Genomic DNA, 13,456 nt, shown 5'->3' on the forward strand with positions numbered 1-13,456 from the left:
ACACATGTGAATAAGTAAAGTGACCCAAATTAAAATACCAACATTTTTCCTCTATTACTAATAAAGCTGATTCAAATGTTCACCTGGAAAAATAAATGTACAATCATAGCTACAAAAACTCCTAGAAAAGAAAAAAAAAAAAAAAAAAAAAAAAAGGAATAGGGGAGATTAACTTTACCAGATAGTAAAACAAACCATAAACCCTCTAGAATTAAAAATAGTATGGTATGGCTAGTGAAAAGAAAGATTAGTGAAACAGAATAGAAAATTCAGAAATAAGAGGGGGAGGATACAGCTCAGTGGTAGAGCACATGCTTAGCACATGCAAGGTCCTGGGTTCAATCCCTAGTACCTCCATTAAATGAATGAATGAATGAATGAATACATTAGTAAATCTAATTACCCTCCCAAAAAAGAAAAAGAAAATCCAGAAATAGACTTGAATACATAAGACATTTTGTATATGATAAAGATGGACTCTCAAATCACTGTGGTAAATAAAGATGGACTTATCAAATAAAAGTTATTGGGAAAACTAGACAGAACTTTAGAGAAAGATGAACTTGTATTCATCCTCACATCATACCTTGGAATAAACTTAAATTGTTAAATATTCAAGTGTAAAAAAATGAAACCAAAAGATATATGCACCTCAATGTTCATAGCAGCACTATTTACAACAACCAAGACACAGAAGCAACCTAAATGTCCATTGACAGATGAATGGATAAAGAATATGTATATAAAACTGAATCAATTTGCTGTACACCAGAAATTAACACAACATTGTAAATTGACTATACTTCAATAAAAAAAAAATCTTCAATGAAACAGTGATGCCTCTGACTTCAAGCTATATTACAAAGCTATAATAATCAAAATGGTATGCTGGTGGCACAAAAACAGACATATATGTCAATGGAACAGAATAAAGAGCCCAAAATATAAATCCACATGGATAAAGATGATGTGGTATACATATACACAATGGAATATTACTCAGCCATAAATCAGCAAGGAATCTTGTCACCCTTGTGATGACATGGATAGACCCAGAGTGTGTCATGCTAAGTGAAATAAGTCAGACAGAGAAAGACAAATACTGTATGATTTCACTTATATGTGAAATCTAAAAAACAAAACAAATGAACAAACAAAACTAAATGAAAACAGACTCATAAATTCAGAGAACAAACAGGTGATTGTCAGAGAGGAAAAGGATAAGAGGCTTGGTGAAATAGGTGAAGAGAATTAAGAGGTGCAAACTGTCAGTTATAAAATAAATAAGTCATGGGGATGTAATACACAGCATAAGAAATATAGTTAATAATACTGTAATAACTTCGAATGGGGACAGACGGTACTGGCCTTATCATGATAATTTTGTAATGTATTTAAATGTTGAGTCACTATGCTGCACACCTGAAACTAACATCATAATTGATTTTCAACTATACTTCAATCAAAATAAGAATGACAAAATCTACTGTGTAAAAATTAAAAAAAAAATTTTTTACATGGCCGAAAACACCATAAGCAAAGTCAAAAGACAAAGGACCAATTGTGAAAAAGTATTTCTAACACATCACATATAAAGAACTAATTCCCCGCATGTAAAACTCTTTTAAGTTGAAAGAAAAAAAAGACTAAACTCTTGACAGAAAATGGCAAAAGACATGAACCAACAGTTTATAAATAAATGTCTCTTAAATGTATAAAAACACACTCAACTTCACTCAGAGAAGAAACAAAAAAAAATTAAAACTACATTTTGTTGGTGAGGCTACAGGGGAAACAGGTGCTCTCATACATTGCTGGTGGGACTCCTCAGGGAGGGGTACTTGGCCACATGGAACAGAACCACACAGCCATTTATCCTTTGATGCAACAATTCCACTGTAGGAACTTATTTGAAGCTATACTTCCAATAATATGGGGGAAATACACAAAGTTATTCACGGTGGTGTTATTTCTAAAAGCAACCAGAATTGGTGGTTTTGGAAAAAACCAGAATGAGAGTCTGGGGGAATAAACTATGGTTCATCCTCACAACAAATGTATAGTTTAAAAAAAGCGGAAGACCTCTATGGATTAAGTGATTTCCAGGACATATTAAGTGAAAAAGTAAAGTGCAAAAGATTATATAATGTACTTTTTTGTGTAAGGAAGAATGAAAAATGGTATGTTTTCTTTGGAAAAAAAAGTAGAAATAATAAACCAGAAACCCATAACCTGTGGGGGTGAATGAGAACAGGATGGAAGATGCTGTACACCAGAAATTGACACAACACTGTAAACTGACTATACTTCAATTAAAAAAAAAAAAAAAAAAAGAACAAGATGTAAGAGACAGGGAAGACAGTGTATCCTTATTCACTCTTCTATACCCTAAGTATAACTTTTTGAAAAGTTTTGACTTTTGAGATATGTTAATGTTTTACATATTTAAAAATAAAACTTAAGAAAAATAAAATTCTGAGGTTGAATACAAATAGAAAGAAAGGAATCTAATTATAAATGAAATCACAGGAAAAAAAATTCAGGTAACTTTGAACACAGTATATAGTAGGTCATAGTCTAAGGACAAAAAGAAATCTAAAGAAATCTTGAATTTTATTTAGTAGGCTTGTTATTGGTAGAAATAGTGTAATTCCAAAGCGACCTTATTTTATTGTAAGACAAAGCAAATAATACCTTAAGGTTGTTGGAAACTAGGGTTCTCCCTATAGGAAAAGGAAGTTATGAACAGGGAACGGAGGAAGAATTCTATGATTTGAGTTGGAATTGGATTATCAGTCTGAACACGATATAAAAAACTTTCAAAGATTTCCTAGCCCTCTCCACTGAAAGGACCTAGAAGCAATGAAACCCCAGGAGTACATCTAGTATCTGGATTCTAATTTTTAAATGCAACCCCTCACTAAAAATGGGGCTCTTTGGAGAAATAGGTGATTTCAGGCACGGTACAGGGGAATTACACGATAAGCCTGGAATATCTTGCTGTGTCGGAAAATAAGAGATCACTCATATAACTGACAGGGACAGGTCATGTCAAAGATACCAGGAGACAGCTTAAAGGTGCTCCCGCTGACCACATTTGGGAAAACGTTTGCATATAAAAAGAACAATGATAATATTGAATATGGGGGTTCATTATGATACTCTTCTACACATTCATAAAGAGAAAACAGTTAGTTAATTGGTGAATCCAGGTGAAAAGTATGATGGTATTTACCATGCCATTCCTTTTACTTTTCTGTAAGTTTAAAAATTTTCAAAAAAAAAAAGGCAGAAAGTTAGGAAAGAAAACCAAAGAAAACAATGAGATTATACTACGGTATGGAAAAGGTAGTTGGATAAACCAAGGTGGCGATGTGGGGATACAGCAATGCGGACATGCTACAGGTGGGAACGTGAGCAGGTGCAGCCGTTCTGGAGCTCAAGTTCACTGCTACTTGGTTAAATGAAGTACAGGCATATATATACCAACACCAGCCATTCTACTCCCTGAAGTACATCCGTATCTGTAGGAGGTAATAACGCTTCACCAAAGATTTCCAGCTCTGCACCTACTAGGCACATGGTAGGATTACATTACTCCACCCTGTTGAAAGTCTGGTGTGATCATGAGAAACTTGCTTTGACTAATGACATGTAAATGTCATTACCTGCAGCAGTAACTATGAAAGCATATAAAGGATGAAGTTCCCATCAACTTGAAAGAGTGAGTGACTGTGACGAGTTAAGTATCCCTGCTAATCTGGGTTGAATACGTAGTACGAGTGAAAAACGACTCTAAGCTGTGTTTTTAAAAAATGGACAAACAACCTCTAGCTTACAGGATGGCTGTGATAACTCTTTAAGATAATGCAGGTAAAGTTCCCTGTACACTGACTGATACATTATGTGTTCAGTAAATGTTGATATTTTCCCTTGCCCTTCATCTCCCTTTATTCTGCCAGCTTGGCAGATCTCTCCTCACCTGGATCTTTTGGAAGAAATGTGCAATATCTTGATCTGGCTGATTTCCAGAGGCCAGCATCCGACTTCTGTTTTCCATGAATTGCTGTAGCTTATCAGAGAGATGTTCAAACATCTCTGCCTGGGGCAGAAGCTTCTTTAGGGAGCTCTCCTTTTCTTGCTGTTGCAGACAGAGCTGTTGGAAGCGCTGGCTCACCTCCGCCAGTTTGCCCTGCAGCACTGCAGCTGTGGTGCTGTCTGCCGTCTCCATGAATCGGGTCACCATCTCACGGGTGGCCTCCAAGCTGCTCTTTTGCCGAGCAATGTCCTGCTTCAATTTCTGCCATCAAGAACGTATCTGTCAGCGCCTGGATCATTCCAGGATATCTGACCCACAATCTAATAAAATTTCTAATGACTACATGCTCACCTCCTCAGGGAGGTTTGGAGGATTTCAAATGAGCCTTCAGAATTCCATCTATGCCCTCAGTTCTCCACCCCACGCCACCAATGACTGCTATCACCACTTTTCCTCAAGCTTACCAATGGTTTGGAAATTGAGTAGACACACTTTTACATGGATAAGTCATCTTTAAGTCTTATTAGAAGATTCACGGAAACAAATTCTTCTCCTGATACCTTTTCAGAATGCTGTCATCATGGAATGTGGCAAATATACCCTCTATGCTAACTCTTAGGGCACAGGTCTCACCATGTTAGTGGCCAGGGCTTCTTGGATGACTCCTGATGACAGCGACGCCACCTGTTCCTCTTCCAGGTTATTTTCAACTTCCTTGATGGACTGCAACAAGCTGTCTAGGCTTTCCTGGACACTCTGAGATTGGGCAATTGCCTTCTGCAGCAGAGCAGAGCGCTCAGCCAGGCTACTGGAGAGGCTTTGGAAATGGCTGAGTATGGAATCTGGAAAATCAAGGCATGAGAAGAGAGGATGGAGACTATTTTTGTGTCGCACTTTCAAAAAGGACATATTGAATTGCACATGTTAGTCATAATAACAACAGACATCAAGACAAACAAAGAATAAGCTTAAAATACATCACTATTTGAACCAAATTCAATAAGCATAATTTATTTAGCATCTACTAAGTGTCAGAAATTATGCTCAATGCTGAGGACTAAAGATAATTACAATAAAGTCCCCACCTTCTACAAACCTTAAAACTCTAAAAAGAGCAGAGGTAGAGGAAGGCACATCACAACTGACCATGAAAATAAAACCATAACTCCTATATGGGTACTCGGAGTACTATACTAGAGAAGTCCGAAGGAAGAAGGTTGATTTCTTATCTTTTACTTCTTCTTGGGGGTGAGGATGATGGTGAGGACTTTACAAAGGAAGTAACTTCCCAGTTATAACTTGAAGCATGAGCAAGAGTCCAGTATGCATGGAAAGCCCTCAAAAAATGCTAGCAGCTAAGCAACAGGAAAAACTTTAGGGATAAGTAATGAGGAAGTGACTAGTTTACTCGGGAAAGAGAAGAAGTCGGGAGTGGCCAGAAGGCAGAACGCCTGGGGAAAAAGGTTGAAGCCAGACCGTGAAGGCCTTCCATGGTGCAAGAATACAGTTCATTAGAGGGTGAGCTACTTGTGCTTATATCCTCAGCCCCTACCCTAGCAGCACCACACATACGTGTACAACACAATGTGATGTATCACAGAGCAGAGGTACATACTAGGAATTAGGGGCGCACTCCTGCTATTGCTACTTCATACCTGTTGTTTCTTGAACATGCTTGCGGTCTGGGGCTGGCTCCCCTTCAATTTCCATGAGGTCATGAGCTACTTTTTGGAGCTTTTCTACAGGTACTTGGTGCTCAGCCAATTCCTCCTGCAACTGCTGCTTGTCCATGAAAAAGGACAAAAGGAAAATCAGCGTGTGTAATCAAAGCTGGTTCTAGGCAAATCAACTATGTATACTTCAATAAAAATTTTTTTCAGACATTTAAAAAAAAAAAGCTGGTTTTAGGAATCAAGAGCTACTGAGCAGCTTTATAGAATACTTCTGTTTATCCATAGCCACAGACATTAGATTAAAGTGTTTAGGAATAAGATCTCATCCAAGGCATCCCAACCACTGCCTTTAACCCATGCAAGCATCTGCTTTGCTTTGAGGGCACTCTAAGCCATGCAGCCTGTGTCCTGCTGGCTCACCTTTGTCGTCGCAAACTGCTGTTGCAGGACCCCAGGGTCAGAGGCAACGGTGTCTGAGAGGAGCTTTTCCACGTCGGCCTCACAAGCCTTCATCCAGGCCTGCAGGCTGTCAGCGCTGCTCTGGAACTGCTGGTACCGGCCTAGCAGCATGTTGAGGTGAGAGCCCAGTCGCGTACACTGTGCCAGAGAAAGCAGGGAAAGCAGGCTTAAGCAGGTTGGGCCACAGGCAGCAGCTTCCCAGGCATGGTACAAAGAGGCCTGGCGTTGTTACAGGGAACTGACAGCAGCTACGGTTTAGGGTAGTGCGGGCCTCCATGGACAGATGGGTAGCAACCATCTTCTACAAGTGGGGTCCTAATGGTTTGATCCATAGTATTCACCCCAACTTTATTATATACCCAGGAAGACTTAGTGAGTTGTATGACAAGCCACCAAAAAAATACACATTAGGTTGCAGGTGAAGGTGGGGACTGAGGAATAAAACATGTTCCTTTTTGGGGGTGAAAGATGTTGGCAAAAAGCACAAGATAGGTAAGAAGAACTGACTGAATTCTACATCTTGGGAGCTAAAGGGAGTTCTCTGACAGGAAGGAAGATTAGGATTACCCTAGATGCTGTGTCCAGGAATAAAGGCTGTGTACTTGGTTCAGTTTCCCTTGTGCTCTGTCTCTTGGGAGCCCATGCCTGCTGGTCAGGATACAGGGAGGCAAGCACCTCCACTTTCACCACGGGAGTGAGACATACTCTGGGATATTGCTCGGATCAAGCATAACCCCATGGGCCTCCACATTGGCATTTCTGTGGAGCTCATAAAGACATGAGGCCCTTGGTCAGTATGCAAATTGACTTGCTCACTGCATCCTGAGGTTCTTACTGTAAGCCCCCGAAACCACCCACAGCTGCGTGAGGACTGCTGTGACCGTTTCACTCGGGCCTGCCAGGAACCCCTCCGGTACCTTTGAATGGAGAGCGGTGTATCTTTCTGTTGCATCCTTCAGCTTGTCTTTCACTAAGGTTCCAGTTGCTGACGATTCTTTGCCTTCCTCAAGGCTATTTTCTGTGTCCAAGACTTTTTGCCCTGAGATAGTTACAAATCTTAAGTCTCCTTTGTGAGAAATCACATCCTCCGAGAAGCTCCCCTGCCGCCTCAGCAGGGCGGGAAGGGCTTCGGGGCTGCTGCCTCCCTTATGCATGTTCTCCAGCTCTTTCTCAGACCGGTCTAGCCAGTTTTCAAACTCGCGATGATCCTGCAGAAACTTCTGCAGCTCATCCCGCAGCGTCTGCACCCGCTTCAGTTCCGCCTCTGACCGGGCCAGGGAAGCCGCATACTGCTCCTTCAGCTCTCCCAGCTTCTCTCGCAGCACCTGTTGCTCCTCGGCTGTGAGATTGTGGCCATGCTGGTCCAGGAAGGCCTGAGCTGACTGGGTGGCCAGGATGAAGTTTTGCTGCTGAGACAGCAATTCTTGGTGATGGGCCTGGCAAAAAAAAAAAAAAAAGAAAAGAAAAAAAAATCCCCCCAAACAAAGGACAATCAGTAGGGATACCACAATAACGTGGTGATATCACAGCTAGAAGTAGAGAGAGAGCTCAGCAGGCCACTTTTCCAGCTGCTCAGACATGACCAATATCTCTCACTGCAAGCATTATGCCACATGCTAATCCCAGATGAATTGACACATCTAGGATTTTACAATTTTCAAAGAGATTTTACATGTGTTATCTTATCTGACTTGTGGCACTATCTACAGCATAGGCAGACAATATAATTCCCATGTCAAAGATGGAATAAGTGAATACCAAAAAGATGTTAAATGTCTTGACTGAGGTCATGCAGGTAGTTAAGGGACGCATTATGACCAGAACCTGACCCTCTTCACTGAACTACCCGAGGTCCAAGAGAAGGTACAAATGGCCAATTAAAATTACCCACGTTAATGGAAGGAGAGAGTAAGCCGGATTAAGTCATACATACGACAACACAAAAACTGCAAATACCTAGCTATGAAATATGTCACTTACACCTCCAAAAAGGCTCTCCCTACTAGGAAAGATCTTGGAAAATTAACTTGTTAAATAAACAATTTGTACATTAGTGAGAGGAAACTGCATTTCTGGATAGTGTAGGTAATCTGTACTGTTATTTGTATGTGCTATATCTAAACACTTACACATAGACCTTTTTTTCTATTACAATGGAATATAAGTTCTTTTAGGACTGCTGTTGCTTTGTTTCTAAAAATGTTCTTCCTGAGTCCAACAGAAGACAGTGGGAGCTCACCAGGTTCTTGATTATCTATAATGTTTATGCAACTCCCTAGAGAAGGACAAAGGCAACCTGACAGTTTCAGCTTCCGATGTCATCTCAGGAAAGCTGGGGTGACAAATATATCTGGCCCAAAGAGACAGTGAGGGGCAGTACTACTGCCAGTACTACCCAGATGTCCCCATTCTCATCCATCCACACGTAAGGCAGTTTCCTTCCTAGAATGGAGCTGCCAGCAAGCAGTATCAGGAAGCTCCTTGTGACAGAGGAACCATGTCTGCTCTGTGCTAAGACTGCCATGGCTTTAGGGTACACACTACAGTGGGTCTTCCAACTGTAGGAGTAGCATGCAAGAGGCAGAAATCCTATTAACACAAAATAAGGCACACAGGCTGTTCAACAGAAGCATTCTAGCTGAACCAGTTTTCTTTGCTGTAACAGTGTCACTACTAACATAGGTGATCCATGTGTTTTCTAAGTTCCCTAAACACATAGCAGTCTTTTAATCATGCAATACAATATGCCTGCATATGCCAGTTAATGTGTTGGAGATGGTGTATCTGGTTGGTTCACTGGTTTATCTCCAATGCCTGTCATATAGCAGGCACTCAATTTTCTGAATGAATAAATGAGTGGAGATAAATAAGAAATGGTTTCTTGAGGGCAGCTTTCAAAGAGTCAAGCTGGGATACAGCATTTTAGAAAGATCACTTAGTAGTGTGGGAAGAGACTGGAGGGTAAGAGCCAAGAGGCAAGGAGACCAGTAGAAGCTGCTATAATAACACTAGTGAAAGCTGACAGCAGTCTAAACTGCAATAATATCTTAATGGAGATAAAAACTGTGGATGACATTAAAAGAGATATAAGCATGAGATTTGATGACTGATTCGATACGGGAGAGTGAGGGAGGGAAAGCGATCTAGGATGATTTTAGTCCAGGCAAGTAAGTGGGAATATAGGACAGAGAATATGTTTGATGCGGAGAGGTATTACGGAAAACAGAAGTTCCATTTTTCAGGTTGAGGTGCTTGTGGTTTTACGTTGCAATTAGGTAGATGGATTTATATACTAGTCTGAAGCTCAGGACAGGCATTTAGGCTGAAGACAAATATATACATGGTAATCACTAGTACAAGTGGTAAGTGAAGTGTTGTGGGTAAGATTACCCAAGTAAAGTAAATAATGAAAGATGAGAAGAGGTCTAGGTTACAACCTAGAAGCACCTCATTATTTCAAAAGCTGGTCACAGGAAAGGGAGGAGGATTATCAATGCAGAGAAGTGTTATGGAAACAAGGGGGGGACTATTTTAAGAGTTTCAAGGCTGCTGAGAAAGCGAAGTCAGGAACTAGAAGTGCTCGCTGGCTTTAGGGGCAAAGAGGTTACAGTGACTTGCCCAGGGCAGCAGAGATTCCCCCAGCACAGTAAGAACAAGCTAACATGCTCACCTTCATCTTCTCACATTGCTTGTCCAGCTTCTCTGGGGCTTGGTTCATCCCTGTGTGACCATCAGTGGTGTCCAGGGCTCCTTCCTCCAGGTTAGCTCCTGAGAGTTGCTCCATCTGTCCACCCGATGATCCCACTGAAGCCACCCAATCCAAGAGAGCGTCGATCTTACTCCTGTTCTCTGCCAGTTCCTTTGCTGTTTTACTCTGAAAGCCACAAGCAAGTTCTAGTGAGAAAGCTTAGATACTCAGCTATACAACCAACGGTTAAGTAAAAGGGGAGGTTTTTAGGCTAAAGAAAAAAGAGAAGCTCTAAGGCTAGGTATAAACAGTCTTTGCACCCACAAAGAAAAATAAGCATCTTATAAATCTGTGGAAAACTAGTAAGACTATTTCTAGATTTTGTCTCTGTCTTACTGCCTTAAAAAAAGGTGGAGGGAGGGAGTGTGGGAAATTCCAGGGATTCAAAAGGGCTTTATTAAGAGATGGTTTAGTCCTGGCACCCCTCAAGCTTCACGGAATCCTTTCTAGGCACACAGATGATACACTGGGTTGGTAGGGTAAGAAACAGCAGTCACACTCAATTACCTGGCTGCTCTTCCCAAGGGAAACGCAGACTACTCTCATCCTTTTCTCTGACAAACAGAGCACTGAATTCTGAAACCTGCCTCTCAAAGTCTTTTCTCTCATTCTCAAAGTATTTTAATTAATAAAATAGGTTATGCCAAATGATAAATTCATGTATTTCAGAAGTCACCTTTAGGAAACTTAATTCTCTTTTCCACGTTCTCTACTTCCTCATTAGTGTCTGAGGTATTTTCCTCTAGGACCCTTGGATCACCAGTCTAGATTTACGTTAGAAATACACTTTTTTTTTTTTTTTTTTGCGTTTTCCTCTCTAGGAAAATGATGACGACGATGATGATAATTTGAATATGAACTTCCTACCAACTATTCCTGAATGAAAGCTCTTCAGGATGCTTCTTATAAAGACAAATACTGACTCACAGAGCAGCTCCTGAATTAGCCCTTTTTTGTGGTTCTGCGTTCTCTGTGAGGCAGCTTCCCTTCATTACCTTTTATTTGTGTAGATACTAAAACTTTCTTTTTTGAAAAAATACCAAGTACAGCAGTCTGGTTACCTTTTCAGTCTCCTGATGCAAGGCTGAGGTCACTACTTCCTCCAGCTCCTTCTGGGCCACCCTCGTCCTTTCCTGGAGAGCTTCATACTGTCCCTTGGCCTGATGAAGTTTTTCCCGGAGAGCTGTCAACTCATGGGGGCTCAGCTTGGTCTGGTTCTCTTCCAGAAACCCTTCAGTGTCTTTGACAACACTGGCAAATGAGGCGGCATGATTCTGAATGTCGTCCTGTAAATCCTGAACACATGAAAATAGGATAGCAGAGGTTTCAACTTTAGCACTTCTAAGACCTCCCAACAGCATGGAGATGGAATGGCTTGGATGACATATTTGCAATCGACATATGTCCCTGATATAATTTGCTTAAGGTTTAGGCTTAAACCAATGCAGATAATAAATAAATTTTAAAATATTTTTAATTAAGAAATTTTCAATATTTAATTTTCTAAGAAAAATTTAAATATAAATTCCTAAACAAATATTTGGTGAAGACAAAAAAGGAGACTGCCCATAAACATGATTTTTATTTTGCAATGAGTTATCCTCAGAGACATCATTCTTCTACGAACAAGAGTTGACAAAAGGATTCTAGCTGAGTCGAGGCTTGGTTGGTTCTTTATGAATCTCTTGGTTATTACTCTGTAGCCCTAAGGTAGCCTACAAGGCCCAGCATGGTACAGGTCCTGCCTACCCTCTAGGCTCACCAGTCACTAACCCTCCTTTTGTTCTTCGAAGTCCCACCGAACCAGCTTTCCCTCAGCTCTTGAGTATGTTGTACTGGATCTCATTCCCACTCCAAGCCTGATGCTCAGACCTATCCCTGGCATATTCTCATCCTCCTTCCACCCCTTCATGCCTTAACCCCCACATAGCCTTCATCTCTCAGTCTAAGTGACACTTCTTTAAGATAATCTTTTCTGAAATCCAAGTCAAGATTGGGCCTCTCTGTTGCATGTTCTCCTATAACTTCTCCTTGATAGATATAGCAGTGATTAAATTATATGTTCACTTTTGTGATTATCTGTGTGATGTCTACCTCTTCCACTACACTGTAAACTTCATGAGAACAGGGATGTTTACTATTATGTTGCCAGCACTAAGCACTGCGCCTGGCACATAGCAAGCCTTTATAAATACTTGTTGAAGGAATTAAAAAAAAAAAAAGTTAAAACATACTCACCTTCAATTCACTTTGGTTCTTCTGCAAAGCAGAGAGATCCTGCTGGGTGGCTCGACCTTGGTGGCCCACCAATGCTCTTTCTGCCTGCCCTACCCAGCTGCAAAGATCCTCGAGCTTCTGGTGACAGGTATTTTGTTGTTTCTGCAGGGTCTAATTAAAATGCAGAGGGGCCAAGAGACAATTAGTGATTCTCATTTTATAAATACAAGCTAACTCCCTGAAATGTAGAACAGGTAGGTTATATCTCAAGGAATGGAAAAGTTGGTGAGAGACTAGAACAGGAAAAGGCATAGAAATCATATTCAGAAAGCTCCCCTCATCTAGATAGTCTGTTGATCTGGGTCTATGGTCTGGATTATAATCAGGGGTAATTTCGGGTGAGAATGCTCCCAGGTTTGATTTGAAAGCTCCTTAGCCGGACTGCTGTCATTATTCTTGGAAGTGGAGAACAGAGAGCCCAGATGCTGGAAATCTATAGATGATAAAGGGGATAACAGTAAGTTAGTGGTTCTGATCAATTCTACCAGAACTGGGAGATACACTACATATTAAGCCATTATATGGAAAATTAGAAGGACTGGATTAGGAGGAAAAATCAAGAAACTGGATAATTTATAAGCTAACTGAGCTTCTTAATAATTGAACTGACTCTATATAAATCAAATGTTTCACAAATGCAGACACCCATTAAATGGAATGATGACATGCCAGGCATGAGGGGCTCGGCTATTTTGAGAAGAAAGGAACTGCCCAAGAATAGCAACGGGCTCAGCCTTTCGGGTGTCTGCTCCAACATCCAAGAGAAGAGTCAGGCCCAAGGGGAGGAGGGAATACACTTCTGTGCCTGATCCTGTCTCCAGATCTCTCAGCCACATGACACTGAAGCACCTGATTGAGCAATTGAGCATGATGTGTTCTCCTGACCATCCTTCTAGAACCAATTTCCACCAGTTTCTACCTTCTGATGGTGTTTCAGTCACCTGCACTTACAAACAGGTGCCCACATTGGCCCTCTCTCCCCCTCTTTAGGACAAACAGAAAGGCTCTGGAAGAGAACTCCTAAGAGCTCTTCAGCTGTAAAACGGGATCTTCATGGGTTAGGATGGGTGCAGACTGAATCTGAAAAAAGCAAAGCAAACAAGTTAACACACAGACATACACATGCATTCAGGGCAAATATAGAGAGAAGCAGAGCATTTCCGACAATAACAAGGTTAATAAACATTGTGGAATTAATTACACGATTGGAGAGAAGGTTCACATGCAATTCTATCACCTTCTGCAGCTCAGGGGCCTATC

General features: G+C 40.9%; 1 protein-coding gene across 21 annotated transcripts in view; it reads right to left on the bottom strand.

The window, feature by feature from the left end:
• MACF1 (microtubule actin crosslinking factor 1) overlaps positions 1 to 13,456 on the bottom strand; it is a 311,004-nt gene that overhangs the window by 95,531 nt on the left and 202,017 nt on the right. For all 21 annotated transcript variants that reach the window (XM_074376774.1, XM_074376771.1, XM_074376770.1 and 18 more), the window contains 8 exons: positions 12,158 to 12,307; positions 10,981 to 11,214; positions 9,842 to 10,045; positions 7,089 to 7,607; positions 6,133 to 6,309; positions 5,695 to 5,818; positions 4,673 to 4,881; positions 3,983 to 4,300 (listed from right to left, as the gene is read on the bottom strand). In XM_074376774.1, coding sequence (XP_074232875.1) covers positions 3,983 to 4,300; positions 4,673 to 4,881; positions 5,695 to 5,818; positions 6,133 to 6,309; positions 7,089 to 7,607; positions 9,842 to 10,045; positions 10,981 to 11,214; positions 12,158 to 12,307 — 1,935 coding nt within the window. The remainder of the gene's footprint in view (positions 1 to 3,982; positions 4,301 to 4,672; positions 4,882 to 5,694; positions 5,819 to 6,132; positions 6,310 to 7,088; positions 7,608 to 9,841; positions 10,046 to 10,980; positions 11,215 to 12,157; positions 12,308 to 13,456) is intronic.

The sequence above is a fragment of the Camelus bactrianus genome, chromosome 13, assembly GCF_048773025.1.
Source record: "Camelus bactrianus isolate YW-2024 breed Bactrian camel chromosome 13, ASM4877302v1, whole genome shotgun sequence".
NCBI classification, from domain to species: Eukaryota; Metazoa; Chordata; class Mammalia; order Artiodactyla; family Camelidae; genus Camelus; species Camelus bactrianus.